Raw genomic sequence first — 16,406 nt, forward strand, 5'->3', positions numbered from 1 at the left:
GTCTGTTCATGTCTTCTGCCCACTTTTAATTGGAATATTTGTTTTTTGGGTGTTGAGTTTTATAAGAAAAACTTGCCAGCCCTAAACAAGGCCACCCTGCAGAGCTGCTCAGCAGGTGGACAAGAGCCCCAAGCAGGATGAGGATTAGTAAGAGGGGCAGGTGAGCCCAGTTCTTAGAAAGCGAGAGGAATGAGCGGGAAGGTGTTCCAGCCCGTCCTCCCAGGGAGGGCGATTCAGGCCTTAAGTGGATGTACAAGGTTCAGGTTCCAACAACATGGAAGAGAGACGCAGTTCCTGCGGCCCAGGCCGGCCCGGCCCTGTGGGCAGCTCTGGCTGAGCAAAGGGGCTCAGCTGTAGTGTTTCTGTTTTCCGGGAAAAGCGGGAGACCGGGCTCTCCTTCCCAGCCTACTCATCGGAGAGGCCAACCTCATTGTTTTCCTCGCCCTGTGCAGGACTTCGGAGAGGACAACTCCCTCTACATCACCAAGGTGACCACCGTCCACATGGGCAACTACACGTGCCACGCCTCCGGCCATGAGGAGCTCTTCCAGACCCACGTCCTGCAGGTGAATGGTTAGTAAATGGCTCCCTGCATGTCGTCCCCTCGAAGCGCTCCCGAAATGCTGCTCACGGCAACCCTCCCTGCTCCTGTATTCTCTCTTAAAGATGTGTCCGAGCCCAGGATAGCCTCGTAAGTTTACTTACTTACGTAAGTTTACTCTCTCGCAAGTAAAGGGGAGCAGTGGAGAAAGGGCGAAGTCGGCCGACTAGTTTGTCTGGCTTCACCGGGAAGCCTCCTCTGATGAGGTGGTGGTAGTGCCAGGGGGTGAGTCACTCGGGCTAGTCACACTGGGCCGCCGAGCCTCCCACAGACCCCGTAGAACGTGCCCTGCCCTCCCATGGCGAAGGCCAGTGGCGCTGCTCTGGGATCCCCGAGTAGCAGACGCTGTCTAAAACACACCACTGTCCTTCCAGTGACGTGCACACGTATCACTTGTCCACGGGAAGGCGCTCCTTCCTCCAACGGGGGCTGGGTCCCATCTCCCCACCGGAGAGGCTCACCAAGCTTGGGCCCGGCTAAGACAGAACCTGAGCAAGCTCGGGAGGTTTTCATTGCTTCTCACGGACCCCCGTGTTGCCGGGACTCCTGGACACTGGGAATGTGAAACCCCTCCTGAGGACAACGCCAACAACTAAAACAGCCAGGGTTTTCTGAGCACAGAGAGGGTGAATCACTGGCCAATCCCTGTGCTAACACATCACCTAGACTTTCCCGGTCAGTATGTTCTTACCCACGTTATGGATAAATCTCTGGGTAAGGTCACTTGTCTGGAGTCACACTGCAGGCGGGTGTCTTCCCAGACCCAGGACTGTGCTTTGACCTGTGTCACGCTGCTGGCTGGCCCGGCCTGGCCACTCCAGCCATCAGAACAAACAAGGCATCACCGTGTCTTGGCAGATCAGCACCCCACAGAAGTTAGATGTGTCCAGCCAGGCCTAGCTGGGCATCACTCCTAGCACTGAGCAGGGTGTTCATGTGTCAGTGTGGAAACTTCTAGTCAGCCCTAGATCTTTCACACCAGCTGGTGCTCAGGGCTTCTGCTCTGAGATAAAGTGAGCAAGGTGTTAAGAATGATTACATAATGAGGCTCAATTTCACTTAACTCTGGAACCAGGGTAACAAGCCATTTAAGGACAATGGGGTGGTGTGCTCAGCTGGTGTCTACATTTACCCTACAGGATGTTTGAGGGATTTTTATAGCCATACCTGCCTAACCCATATCTTAGTATTTCCCTTGACCGGGGACATACTTAATTGTTTGGGGTTTTGTAGCTGTGCTTGCTGGCTTGAATCCAGGCCTATGATGAAGTCACGGGATTGCTCCAGAAATAACCCAGGTGTTCTAGTTACAACAGCCCCTGGGGGAGTTAACCCAGACTGGATTCCAAGGTCAGTCCTAAGTGCAGCCAGCAGGTTGTGTCTAGGGCTCTCCCTCAGCGGGGCTGCTCGGGGAGCAGAGCATGAGCTCTGTAGTGGCGGGAGGTGGGTTTTTCCATCTAAAACTGGCAAGTGGTGCCCAGCATGGGACAATGTGGGGGACTGTTCAGTTGGGAAACAGCTCCCCACGGTTTGCCCCAGGTCCGTCGGGTCCTTAGATGAGCCTAGAGAAGGGAAATGAGCCCATATTCACAGACTCTTCATTCTGCCCTTTGCGTCATGCCCCCACTTCCCAAGAATGGGGGGCACGGGGAGATAGCTTGAGCCTTGTCCCCTTTATTTCCTCCAAACAACTCTCCTGAGGAGGGGAAGGGAGCCACCTGCCGAGGAACCGTAGTACCTCTCAGGTGAGAGTCTGTACTCGCCCCGGCCCTCTGGAAGAAACTCTGGGGTCTCAGAGGCCTTCATACGCTAAGTGGCAAGTCCGTGGCTCGAGGGGCGCCCTCTGCCCCGTGTTCCCCCAGAATTCTGCGACTGAGGTTATGATGGGGATGAGCCAGTGTGTCACTCCCAGAGCTGAATCCAAGAGCAAGGCCCAAACCCAGGAGCACCATGAGGGGTCGCTGGGCTGCAAGGAGAGAACAGGCCCCTCCCGCCAGGTGGGAAGTGGGCTGCAAAACTGGCATTGGAGAGCCCCGTTCACACCCTCCCCAGCCACCTCCCACCGCCACCCGCGGCCCCCGCCATTACCTAGTCTCCACTGGAGAGGGTGCTTTTGGCCCAGGGGAGTCTACACACAGCAAAACCTCCCGCTGAGAACCAAAAGAGGCCACTTGAAATCCATTTCCTAACTGCTGACAGATTTAAGGCCTCTCTTCTAGCAGAAGCACTATCAGCAGTCAGAGGGAGCATGCTGGGACCTCTGTACTTCGTGATCAGTTTCCTATGTCATTAAATTGGCCCCCGGTGCTTGGCTGCCATGATAGCCAGGTGAGGCCACTTGGGTGGCCCTAGCTCCAGTAGCCCATGAGGTTCCTGAGCTGGGCTGGGCTGACTCCCAGGCACTTGGGGGTGATGTGTAGGTCCACTAACCAGCTCCTTCATGGGAGCGCAGCATGCTAACGTAGGCCCAGAGTTGCCTCCCAATGACATAAGTCCACTGCCTGTTGACCTGGGAATAAGATGCAAGGCTTTCTGAGTATTCCAGAAGTTAAGCTTACTTTGTTGGGACAGAATGGGGAAAATGTCCTATCTGTATGGGAAGATGCTGAAAATAGAATGATATGAAAGAGACAATTAGGATAGCATCTATGGAATACGTACTGTGCGCCATCCCTGTTTGACAGATGAGGTCACCAGGGATCGGAGAGATTCCGTGATCTCAGGATCCCAGGACCCAGCCCTGCAGTTAGTAACTGCAAAGCAGATCTTGACTCCAAAGCCCAGACTCCTAACACCTGGCCTGCCCTACCCATCCTTACCAAGGCATCGTGTTACTGCTATTGGTGAATCCGGATGTCGGATGCGAGTGTGGTCAGTCAGCAGCTGTGTTGGGCTGCTGTGGGCTCTACACTATAGAGGACAGGTCCCAGGAGGGCCGGGGTGCTGTGGAAGGCTCACGGTGGCGGTAGGCGCAGGGAGCTTTGCAGGCTGCAGCCTGGTGTCAGAGGCTCTCAGGTGGAGCTGCTGGGATGGCCGAGAAGGCCCTGCTGGTGCTCTGGACAAAAGGAACGCTGCCTGGCTGAGGAGTCCCCTGAGGAAGGGCGAGAGAAAGCAGCAACAGATTCATCTGGGGGATTTGTTCCCTTTTGCCATTCATGCCAAGCATGACTGAAAACCATGAAAGATGTCCCTGAGCTGCCTGGGTAGTATCCAGTGCGGTGGCCTAGCAGTGCTGTTGGGGGTCTGGTTTGGTCGCCACTTGGCCTGGCAGATGGCCTGTGACTTACTGAGCTGAGGCACCCAGTCAGGGAGCGATGTTCTGTGTCTGTTCCTCCCCATAGCTTCTCCTCAACCAGAGGGAAGGGGGCAGGGGATGAGGACGGGCAGAAGGAGGGCCCTGCCCAGTTGCCTGCTTCTCAGAAGGCTCCAAGCGAACGGCAGATGTGCCGGGGAGCTTACGTGCAGCCTGTGAGCCCAAGACACCGAGATCCCACTCTGGGGAGCAGGAGCTGGGTGGGACTTCTCCACTCTAGGCCCAGTGCAGACCCCAGCTAGCAACACCTGTCCCACAGAATCTAAGACATGAAGCCTGAGCCAGAGACACCTGGGTTCCAGGGCTTGTACTGGTGTTTCCTTGACGTACAAGGAAGGCAAGTAAACTCACCTGTAAAGTGGGAATAACAGTAGTACCTCCTGCCTTATAGGCCTGATGAGATCTGATAGGTCTACAATGCTTGGGAAATGCGTGACGCAGATAGAGTTCACAGTTCAGGGTGGGACGGATACAGGAGAGATTTTTGGTTGTCTCAAGCCCCATGTTACTGTAGTTGGTGGACACAGATGCTCTGAGCTGGTGGCCCCTCGGAGAGCATGCAACCCATTATACAGATGGGGAAATCAAGACCCAGAGAAACTGGCCAAGCCAGGAATAAAATACTTCTTCCTGGAGCTGCCCCACTGCCTGGTGGCATGGGCCGGACCCCATATACAGGCAGGACGCCCATCTTCTGGGGCTTCTCCATCCCCAACTCTGCCTTGACCGGGTTGGCTAAAGGGAGCCCTTCTAGGCAACCACTTCTCTCAAATTATTAGTATAACTTCCTCACAGACCAGGCCTCCCAGAGATGAGGCCCAAAGGCTGACATGATTTATAACTTCATGCAAACCTCCCACATTGTCCTCCTAGGAAAGAGCAAGAACTTCAGACATAAATGATTAATCCATTAAAATAAAAACACCCTCCACCTCCCCACAGTTCAGACAAGTAACGATTCATTCCCAAAACACAATAATCATCTCCCAAATCTGTTGATGACTCCAGCTTGGTCCTTTTGTGGATGCACCTCTTACTTAGGACATATTTATGCTGCCTTTCACCTTGGAAATGATCCATGTTTCCCAAAGAAAACAGGCCTTTGTGTTACATATTCAAATGTTTTCACTGGAGGGTTTTGCAAATTTAAAAGAAAATGAATGTGTTTACCCAGAATATATTAATTTCAAATGATTTTTAGTGTGTGAATTAATACAAAAGGAGAGGGGAGATGCGGGCCAAAGGAAAACAGGTGGGTCTTTGTTGCCAGCAGGAAGCTCTGTCTGCGCCCCACCCCCTCAGTCTCTCACAGTGAGAATGCAGGGCTTTTCCTGACTGCGCCCCATCCCGGTGGGGACCCGGGCTGCTGGGGTCTTTGACACCTCCATGCCCCCCGTTCTTCTCAGGGTCGCCTGTCCCCCCGGGAGGCTACATCCAGATCTCTGGCTCTGGTAGGAGTGACAGCTTCTGCCCAAAGTGAGCAGGTGTTCCCTCTGAGCCTGGGGCCTGGTCCACACCCGCTGCAGGATGGGGGGATGTGTCATCACGCATGAGGAGGACAGTTCAGTTCTCAGGCCAATGAGTGAGCTCCCACCCCACTGATGAGATGATGCTTTTGTTTGGCTTTTTTTAAGCATCCTTGTGTCCATTTTCCAGGTAGCAAGTGGTCAGGTCAGGGCACGATGGGCTTCTAGATGGAGCTCCTTGGCTCCTCGAGGTTGCCTTCCACGTCACAGGCTCCCTTTGTCCAGGGCATGGAGCCAGGAACACCCGGGGGGCTAGGACTGGGTGCAGGGTCCCTTCGATTGCTGCTGGCCGGGCGGGGCCCCCGTAGTCTCCTCCACGCCAGTCTCTCAGGACAGATAGGATGGGAGGCCTGAGCCACTGGTTCACAGCGGGGCGGAGGCAGCTGCCTGGCCCCGTGAGCCCATAGTCCATGTTCACGGACACATACATGCAGGCTCGTCGCTGCGATCTGGGTCCTGCCACCCGCCAGCCTCATGTCTTGGCCCCCACCCATCCCCAAATACTCCAGCCAATGAGTTTGCACTGATGGTTCCCTAGGCTGAGAATTCTCTCCCCTCCTTTGCTGCCCACGTCATCCGTCAGGTGTCCATGTAACCCACACTCAACAGACGCGTACTGAGTTCCTCCTGCGGGCCGCTCCCAGGCCATGCGCTGGAAACACAGCAGTGAGCAGACCAAAACCTCTGTCCTCGCGGAGCAAGCCTAACGGTGATAAGTACTGAGGAAGAAAATTCAAAAACGGACAAGGAAAGTCAGATAAAAGGTAGCAAGTGAAGGTCTTACTGAAAAGTTGACATTTATTTCAACTTGGTGGGAGAGTCACCAGTCCTCCAGAAGGATCTTGGCCTGAGCATCCGGAGGACAGAGTGGCCATTTTTTGAGAAGAGGAGGGTGGGGGAGCAGGTTCGGGGAAGAAATCTCCGAAGCTCATGCAGACATGGTAAATGCCAGGTGTTGTGCAGCCAATTGGGCTTCCGAGCATGAAGTTGAAGGGACAGGTTGGACCGAGGAGGAGTGGTCAGCTGTGCCCAGTGCTGCCGACCGCTCAGGGGATGGGGTCAGAGAACCAGGCATTGTGTCAGGTGTGATGTGGGGCAGTCGCTGGAGAAGAGCCATTTCCATGGGGTAGGGGGGAAACATCTGCTTGGAACTGACTCAGGAGGCAATAGGGGAGAGAAATTAGAGCCCCCAAATATGGGCAACTCTTCAGGGTGCTTCCGTGGAGAAAAATGGGGCAGCACTGGGGAGACAGTTTGGGGGAAAGAGAGGCTTGGGGTTTTTTCCCAAGATGGAAATTAAAAGCTTTCTATGGGCTAATGAGAATGCTCATTAGGAAGGGGAAAGGGGCGCAGGAGTGGGAGGGAAGTGCTGGGCATGTCCTAGAGCAGGTGGGAGGGGATGGGACCTGGGAATGAGGCTGGGGGTGACAGAAGATTCAGAACCAGAGGCAGGAAGAAGGGTCTGGCAATGGTGGTGAGAACCAAGGAGGACACCTGCCCCACCTCCCAGCCCACTCCAGAAGGAGGTGAGGGAGAGAGCCACAGGCCCTGAAGAGGCTGAAGCAGTGTCGCCAGGTTTCCCTCTGGGCGAGAAGGTGAAGAAACGTTCATACAAGAGTTTGAGGATACAGCACATTTCGCTCATAGCTGAACATGAGTTCCAGAAGATGACAACCGAAGGGTTGGGGGATGAGGGATGCCCCAGAGGCACAGGCATCTTGCGAAGACTGATGTGACCCTTGAATCGAGGGCACGAGGAAAAGTGTTCTGACGATCCCCATTTGTGGAGTCGGAGTAAGAGTGGGAAGAGGGGGCCGTGGCAGATGGAGCATGCAGAGGCCTGAGGCCCCCTCTGTAGTCCTGCGGATGGAGGGATGGAGGTCAGAGGAGGAGCGGTCTCAGCCCCCAGGATGACAGTGGCTCATGGAGACCTCATGGCCAGCAGAGGCTGCCTCTCACTATGAGCACCCCTGCCAGGGGAGGTGTCTTTGCCCAGGAGACAGTCCTATATTTTTAAGTGACTGACTCACTGCACACCCTTGACTTTCAGTCCAGTTTCATTTCGTTCTAGAATAGGGCCATGCATTTCAGTTCAGAGTTAGCCCTGAATTGGTCTTTGAGAGCTTCCTAGTCAGAACTGAGTCCGGGTCTCACCCGGAAGCTGATAGGTAGGAGCAGATCCTCCAGCCCCATCCCAGACCTCCGGGATCAGACTCTCTGGGGTGGGCACCAGTGTTGTTTTAACAAGCCCCCTGGCGTTTGCAGATACTCCAGTTTGAAAACTTCATGGGTCCACAGATTCTATCAAAGGTCGGGGCTGAGGCAAAGGACAGTCTTCGAGGCTGGTGCTGACCACTGGCCATCTCACTGAAGAGGCCAGTCCACAAACCACCAGTTGAGATTCCCCAGTTTGATAGACAAAGCTACCATCAGTAAAGGGACAAGCCCCATGGGCGTAAGGTAGCTCAGTGTTTCTCTTGTGAGGTGGACAGCGGATCTTGCTCTCTTCTGGCAAATCTTCCCCCACCCCTGTCCCCATGCGCCAAAAGCTCCCCTCTGGTAATGCTCATCACACTTGGAGTTCATTGTTGAACCACCTTGCCCCTAGACAGCAAGCTCCGTGGGGATAAGGGCTGGTCCACTCGTATTCCCTGTTCTGTCCATAACGCCTGGCACTTGGACGGTATTTAATAGATGCTGCACATAGGGAATTGACAGAGCTTTGTAAAACCAGTCCAGACCATTAGTGTGGCGCCTGACTCAGAGTGGGGGGATTCCTTCAGCCCACCCCTGCTTGGCAGCATTTGCTACTGTTATACTTTGTAATATCTGGTAGGAAAAAATGCCCATCATCACCCTTGCCTTTCAAAATTTCCTCAGCTGTTCTGGCACATTTTTTTCTTCTGGGTAAGTTTTAGAATTGTTTTGTCAAGACCCTACCAACTGATATTCATTGCAATTAGATTAAATGTATGTTTTAACTTGGGGTATCTCATTTCTCTTTTTTTAAGATTTTATTTTTTTATTTGTGAGAGAGAGAGAGAGCATGAGAGGGGGGAGGGTCAGAGGGAGAAGCAGACTCCCCACTGAGCAGGGAGCCCGATGGCGGACTCGATCCCAGGACTCCAGGATCATGACCTGAGCCAAAGGCAGACGCTTGACTGACTGAGCCACCCAGGCACCCTGGGGTATCTCATTTCTTAACCAGAGTTAATCTTCCACTCCCAGAACGTATCTCTCCAATTAGTCAAGGCTTTTTTTTTTTTTTTTTTTCTGTCGTCTTTGAGGTTTTAGAGTTTTTTCATTTAGGTCCACAGTGATTTCTGTCTGATCACTGCCAGTAAGTAAATAAGCTATTAGTTTTGTACGTTTTGGTGCTGGCCCCCTTTCTGCACTCACTTATTAAACCTTACTACTTTGAGTTTCATTATCTGGAGCATATCCAGGTAAAATATCATTTTTCTCCATCCTTTTAATACTTCCCATTTCTTGCCTTCAATTGACGATCACTCCCTGCATTGTGTTGAGAGTCTGATATTGCCTTCTTTCCCTTTTACTTTTTTTTTCCTAACTTAATGTTTCACCATTCTGAAGAGAATGGTGCTATATCTTCTTTTTATGGAGATATTCTTCATTGTAGGAAATATCATTCTGTTCCTATTTTATTGAGGTTTTTTCCTCTAAGAAATTGATTCTGAATTTTTTTCAAAAGCCCTTTCAGTGTCTAGCAAGAGAATCAAATGATTTTTTCTTTTTTGACTGCTTTTGATTTTGGAGGTGATTAATTACAGATTTCCTGATAGTTAGGCATTGAAACGTATTACGCTTGGTCACGGTATGTTCTTTTAATACCAGGCTAGCCTTGATTTACTAATGTGTCGCTTGGGATTTTGGTATATCTAGTCCTAAGTGAGTTAGGTCTGTAGTCTTTTTTGTGCTCTCTTTGACAGGTTGTGGTACCCAGGTTACACAATTTGCAACATCTCTGTGGTATTGCAACATGATATAACGTGCAACATCTTCTCTGTCCCGTGCTCTAGGAATTATCCATTCCTTAAATGTACAAAATAGCCTGCCTATGAAACTACTCAGGGTGACCTTGGGTTAGTAGCACTTTTTTTAACAGCTTTATTGAGGTGTGATTGGTTTACGAAAAAAACCACACGGGGGCACCTGGGTGGCTCAGTCGTTAAGTGTCTGCCTTTGGCTCAGGTCATGACCCCAGGGTCCTGGAATCAAGCCCCGCATCGGGCTCTGCTCGGCGGGAAGCCTGCTTCTCCCTCTCCCACTCCCCCTGCTTGTGTTCCTTCTCTCGCTGTGTCTCTCTCTCTGTCAAATAAATAAAATCTAAAAAAAAACAAAACCTCACATACTTAGTGCATGCAGTTTGTATACTGGGTCTCCTATACATGGGACATGCCCCTGATACCATCACCACAGTCCAGGTAATACACATATCCATCACCTCCAAAAGTTTCCTTGGGTCCCTTTGTTTGTTTATTTTTTGTTGTTTGTGGTAAAAACATGTCACATGAGATCTCCCCTCTTAATAGATTTTTAAATGTACAGTACAATATTGTTGAGTAGGCCTCATGCTATGCAGACAATCTCTAGGACTCACTCATCTCGCATAACTACTTCAAGTAAAGTAGCACTTAAAAATTTTTTAAATATTATCTTCTTTATTAATTCTTCTCCATACTTTTAAGTTTCCTTTTCTTGTTGAAGTGTAATCAACATACAGTATCCTATTAGTTTCAGGTGTACATCATAGCAATTCAGTATTTTTATACATTATGAAATGATGCTGATGATAAATCTAGTTACCATCTGTCACCAGGCACGGTTGTTATAATATTATTGATTATATCCCCTATACTATATATTATATCCCTTTGACTTACTTATTTTATAACTGGAAGTTTCTACCTCTTCATCCCCTTCACCTCTTCTGCCCACTCCACAACCCCTCCACCCTCTGGTAACCAGCAATGTTTTTCCTGGATCTATGAGTCTGTTTCTGCTTTGTTTTGTTTATTTGTTTTGTTTTTTATATTCCATGTATAAGTGAAATCATACGGTGTCTTTTCTGTCGGATTTCACTCTTATTTTACTTAGCATAATACCCTTTAAGTCCTGTGATGATGTCACAAATGATAATATTTCGTTCTTTTTTATGGCTGAGTAATATTCTCTCTGTGTGTGTGTGTGTGTGTGTGTGTGTGTGTGTGTGTGTGTGTGTGAGATCTTTATCCATTCCTCTATGGATGGACACTTAGATTGCTTCCATATGTTGGCTATTGAAACTAATGCTGTAGTGAACATCAGTGTGCATTTATCTCTTCAGATTGGGGTTTTTGTTTTCTTCAGATAAATACCCAGAAGTGAAATTGCTGGATCATACAGTAACTTTCAACTTTTTGACGAACCTCCACACTGTTCTTCACGGTGGCTGCATCAATGTATATTCATACCAACAGTGCACAAGGGTCCTCTTTCCTGCACATTCTCACCAACCCTTGTTATTGTCTTTTTGGTACTAGCCAATCTGACAGGTGTGAAGTGATCTCACTGTGGTTCTGATTTGCCTTTCCCTTATGATGAGTGATGATGAGCATCTTTTCATATCCCTGTTGGATCTCTATGTTGTCTTTGTAAAAATGTCTATTCAAGTCCTCTGCCCATTTTTTAATTGGGCTATTTGTGCATTTTTTATGTTAGGTTGTGTGGGTGCTTTAAACTTATTTTGGATACTAACTCCTTAGCAGATAAAGGATTTGCAAATACCTTCTTCCATTCAGTAGGTTGCCTTTTCATTTGTTGATCATTTCCTTTGCTGTGCAAAAGCTTTGTAGTTTGGACACCTGGGTGGCTCAGTCAGTTGAGAGTCTGCCTTCAGCTTGGGTCATGATCCCAGGGTCCCGGGATCGAGTCCCGCGTTAGGCTCCCTGCTCAGCGGAGAGTCTGCTCCTCCCTGTCTCTCTGCTTCCCCCAGCTTGTGCTCTCTCTCCCTCAGTCTCTCAAATAAAACAATAAAATCTTTAAAAAAAAAAAAAAAAAAAAGCTTTCTAGTTTGATGTAGTCCCATTTGTTTATTTTAGCTTTTGTTGCCCTTGTCTGAAGAGATGGGTCCAAAAACAGATTGCTAAGCCTGATGTCAGAGAGCTTACCACCTATGTTTTCTCCTAGGAGTTTTTTGGTTTTAGGTCTTATATTCAAGTCTTTAATCCAATTTTAACTTATTTTTGTATATGGTGTAAGAGAGTGGTCCAGTTTGGGTTTTTTGCACGTAGCTGTCCAATTTTCCCAACACTATTTATTGAAGAGACCATCTTTTCTCCCATTGTATACTCATGCTTTCTTTGTCATAGATATATTACCCATTATATACGTGGGGTTTTTTCTGGGCTCCCTGTTCTAGTCCATTGATCTGTGTCTTTTTTGTGCCAGTACCAGACTATTTTGATTACTATAATTTTATAGTATAGTTCAAAATCAGGGAGTGTGGAACCTTCAGTTTTCTTCTTCTTTTGCAAGATGGCTTTGTCTGTTTGGGTCTTTTGTGGTCCATACAGATTTTAGGATTCTTTGTTCTAATTCTGTGAAAAATGCCTTTGGCATTTTAATGGGGATTGCAGTGAATCTCTAGATTGCTTACCGTAGCATAGACATTTTAACAATATTAATTCTCCCAGTCCATGAGCACAGAATATCTTTGTATTTATTTGTATCTCCTTCAGTTTCTTTCATCAAATTCTTAGAGTTTTCAGAATACAAGTCTTTCCACTCCTTGGTTAAGTTTATTCCTAGGTATTTTATTCTTTTTTGATGCAATCATACATGGGATTATTTTCTTAATTTCTCTTTCTGATAGCTTGTTATTAGTGTATGGAAATGCAACCAATTTCTGTTTGTTGATTTTGTATCCTTTGAGTTTACTGCAAGCGTTTATCAGTTCTAGTAGTTTTTTGGTGCGGTCTAGAGTTTTCCATATATAGTATCATGTCATCTGCAAATAGTGACAGTTTTACTTCTTTCTTTCCAATTTGGCTGCGTTTTATTTCTTTTTCTTGCCTAATTGCTGTGACTAGAACTTCCAGTACTATGTTGCATAAAAGTGGCAAGAGTGGGTGTCCTTGTCTTATTACTGATCTTAGAGGAAAAGCTCTCAGTTTTTCACCATTGAGTATGATGTTTACTATGGGTTTGTCATAGATGGTCTTTACTATGTTGTGGTACATTCCCTCTAGACCCACTTTGTTGAGAGTTTTTATCATTAAGATTTCCTTTTAAGTGGGGTGCCTGGGTGGCTCAGTTGTTAAACGTCTGCCTTTGGCTCAGGTCATGATCCCAGGGTCCTGGGATTGAGCCCCACATCGGGCTCCCTGCTCAGCGGGAAGCCTGCTTCTCCCTCTCCCATTCCCCCTGCTTGTGTTTCCTCTCTCGCTGTCTCTCTCTCTGTCAAATAAATAAGTAAAATTAAAAAAAAAAAAAAGATTTCCTTTTAAGTGATCCATTTCATTGGGATTTCATATTTATTCCCTATAATTGAATACAGTATTTTCATAATTTTTAATTCCCTGTTCTTTCTCTATTTTTTTATTGATCAAACTTGCTAGAGATTTGTCTATCTTATTGATATATATAAACAACCAGCCTTAGATTTATCCATCATTTCCATTCTTTTTTGACTAATCGATTCATTCACTTCTGCTTCTCTCTCTATTGATTCTTCCCTCACCTTCTTTAGATCTACTTTATGCGTGCTAGGCAGGTTTATATAAATAAAGGGTGATCTAGCAAGAGCCCAAGTTTATTAACTTCCAGGTCATGACCACCCACATTGTAGAACTCTGGATGTTCTACCACCTTCTCCAACTCCCCGCCAGTCCAGTGCTCCTCAACCCCCCAGTTCTAGCTCTGTGCTCTTGAATTACACCCTCCTGACCAAAACTCTACTATCTATTCAGCTTAAACCCCGTTACTCCCTCTTCCAAATTCACAGTGTAGGGAAGTTGTCTATATAAGTTATTATTCCTTTCCTCTTTGAACCAAATGGAGTCAGAGAAGGGAGATTCACTTCCCTGTTTGAAGCAGCCCTCTAGATATGCCTTAGCTAGAGCCCCATTTACTTCCTCCATCCCAGTGGCCTGATCTGTGACAAGACTCTTCTGTCACACCTTGGAACTCTTCTCCAGAACTGCCAACAGAGAAACTGGGAAATGACTCACACTGTGTTGTTGTTGGGTCTCTGTGTGGTTTGTCACACGGTGCCTCTGAGTTTTTGTTACAGAAACAGCTCTGGGATATTTTCAAGGTGGGTTCATGCCCTTTGCTGATTGTCCATTTGGCTTTCTCCTCAGCCCCCCAGCTTTGCCCCGTAGGTGAACCAGAGGAAAGATTTGAAACTCAGACTGAGTTAATCAGACTACTAGCAGCCTCCTAAGGAGTTTTGAGAGGAGTGCACAGTCCATTTCTCACAACGAGGCAACGGATTTTTCCCTTTGTCCTCAGCCTTCCCAAGAACAGATCACTAGAAATCTTGCTCACGTTCCGGGATTAACAGTATTACCTCCTTCTACATAAGCATCAGTGTGTTCTATCTCTGCTCCCAAGAAAAACCTCTCTCCTAAAGTACGGGGACACTTTCTTTTATCAGACAATAGGAGCTTCCAGATACCTTTGGGGAAATGTAGTGGCCTGCTTCAGGAGGAATCCATCTTCCACCTTCCCAAAAGGTGTGTGTTGAGTGTAATATCCAGGTGTCTTTACATCAGCTAATTGGAAGCCGTTTTGGAAGTATGTACAGTAAAATATATGGATAGGTAAGAGCCCTCAATTCCACTGAAAATGATAATTTATTTCCTGGGCAGAGCTAGGGGTAAGAGGAAAGATCCTCCAGACAATTTTCACTTCCTCTAGGAACCTCCCCCCACAGACAGCCCACTTAAGAAAGGCCAGAGATCTGTGGCAAGTGCTGACACCTTGCCTACCCGTGTCTTCTGATGAGGACACATCCTCAGCCCTGAACTTGACTACCAGGGCTCATGGCTGAGCCAAGGAGGGCACACTTGCCTCTCACCCATGGTGGGGGTGAGAAGTGGAGAAATAACAGTGATCCACTGGAAAATCAATGGACTTCCCCAGAGTGCTGATGTAATTAGTAGCCCTGCCGTCAGTGACCATAAGTGCTTTGTGAAGCACCTCCTGCAAAAAATTAAGCCCTTGTCCAGTGGCTTTCCGATAACAGAAATAATACATCTGAATTTTATTCATTCAGAAATAAATGTGCAGCGGCTCTTGCTCTTCACGTGTAGCAGCTGAACGGCATTCAATATCTGGATGTCTTTCTGATCAGATTTAGAATAATGGTGAAAGCCATGAATTACAGGGCACAAAGCCTGACATGTTTATTGCTTACAATTCATTTTATAGCCCTTTCTTTGAGGGCTTGAGCTGCTGAACAGGATGATTGTGAGCTAGTAACAAAGAGAACTCCAGAGTCGTGTCTCGGTTCACCCCTCTGGAACAGGTGTCAAGGCCAGAGCACGGGCCCGAGGCCAGGTGAGGGCCCTCTCTGACCAGTACCAACTTCATCCGCAGTGCCACCAGTCATCCGCGTGTATCCAGAGACCCAGGCACAGGAGCCCGGCGTGGCAGCCAGTCTGAGATGCCACGCAGAGGGCATTCCTATGCCCAGAATCACTTGGCTGAAAAATGGGATGGATGTCTCCACCCAGATGTCAAAACAGCTTTCCCTATTAGGTAAGAACCGCCCTCGGTGCCTCTCTGCTCTTTCCATCAAGTTCAAGCTGACGCGTCCCCCAGCAGTGGAAATGAGAGACATGATTTGTTTCTACGTCAGATGTGTCGGGAGTGAACAAACATCTCCCCAAATTCTCCTGCTATCTGGGCTCACATAGGTCTGGCAGGCTTTTTGAGCGCAATGATGATAACCTGTCAATCAGATCCCAGGTCAGCATCAGTTTAGTTCAGCTGTTCGAGCTCTTTCTGGGCATGTATCACGGATGTTGGCTGCCCTCAGCCCTGCTAAGGGCCTGTGTTTTTAATGTCACCACTCTGAATAGAAGGGAGACAGGAGGGAGGAGGGGGGTCCCAGCTGAGCAGGCCATCCTGAGCACTGTCCTTCCTCCAGCCAATGGGAGCGAACTCCACATCGGCAGTGTTCGGTATGAAGACACGGGGGCGTATACCTGCATCGCCAAAAACGAAGTGGGCGTGGATGAGGATATCTCCTCACTTTTCATCGAAGACTCGGCTAGAAAGACCCGTGAGTCCGCTCTTGCCTCTGAGGTCCTCGTTGCGCTGATTGGGGGATGTTGGGTGCAAGGGGACCAACTGACCAAGGCCACACCCATCATCCATGAGCCCCTGAAGACAGGGGTAAACTCCCATATTCTATGCTCAAAGCTGGGGACAGAAGGTGCCCAGAGGTGAGCAGACCTTCCCTGGCAACCTCGACAACACACAGACAGAGAAGGTCCCTGGACAGCAGAGTGCCCAGGACCACGAGGAAGCTTGCATATCCTAGCCCCACTTCTGCCTCCTCCTTGCTGTATAGACTGGAACCTCTGCCCCTCACCCACAAAATTCCTCCTACTTTCCACCCACCAGTCAGTGTTGCAGATTCCATATATGATAGACTAGATATCAGTTCATGATCTATATCACGTGCTGCCATCCCACCATGGCCCAGGAAGTGGCCCAGCCACAATTGCACACATAACCTTGACTCCAGGGATTATAGCCCACCTGGTGGCCAAGTGTGCCTTCCCTGGTAGCCACTGCTCCCCAAATGGCATGATTCTGGGACACGGGTGATAGATAGGATCTCTTGCCCTTATTTAAAGACTCCAAGGTGAGTCTTCATCATCAAAGGAGATCATTAGAAGTGTTTCAGATAGTCTTCCTAGGAGAATCTTAACTGAAAATCAGTATGGCTTCT

The 16,406-nt window shown here is 48.5% G+C and overlaps 1 protein-coding gene across 1 annotated transcript in view; it reads left to right on the forward strand.

The window, feature by feature from the left end:
• The window catches only part of FSTL4 (follistatin like 4), a 393,797-nt gene that overhangs the window by 348,996 nt on the left and 28,395 nt on the right, over positions 1-16,406 (forward strand). The window contains exons 8-10 of the mRNA XM_036089132.2: positions 453-573; positions 15,044-15,205; positions 15,597-15,731. Coding sequence (XP_035945025.2) covers positions 453-573; positions 15,044-15,205; positions 15,597-15,731 — 418 coding nt within the window. The remainder of the gene's footprint in view (positions 1-452; positions 574-15,043; positions 15,206-15,596; positions 15,732-16,406) is intronic.

Source organism: Halichoerus grypus, chromosome 2 (assembly GCF_964656455.1).
Source record: "Halichoerus grypus chromosome 2, mHalGry1.hap1.1, whole genome shotgun sequence".
NCBI classification, from domain to species: Eukaryota; Metazoa; Chordata; class Mammalia; order Carnivora; family Phocidae; genus Halichoerus; species Halichoerus grypus.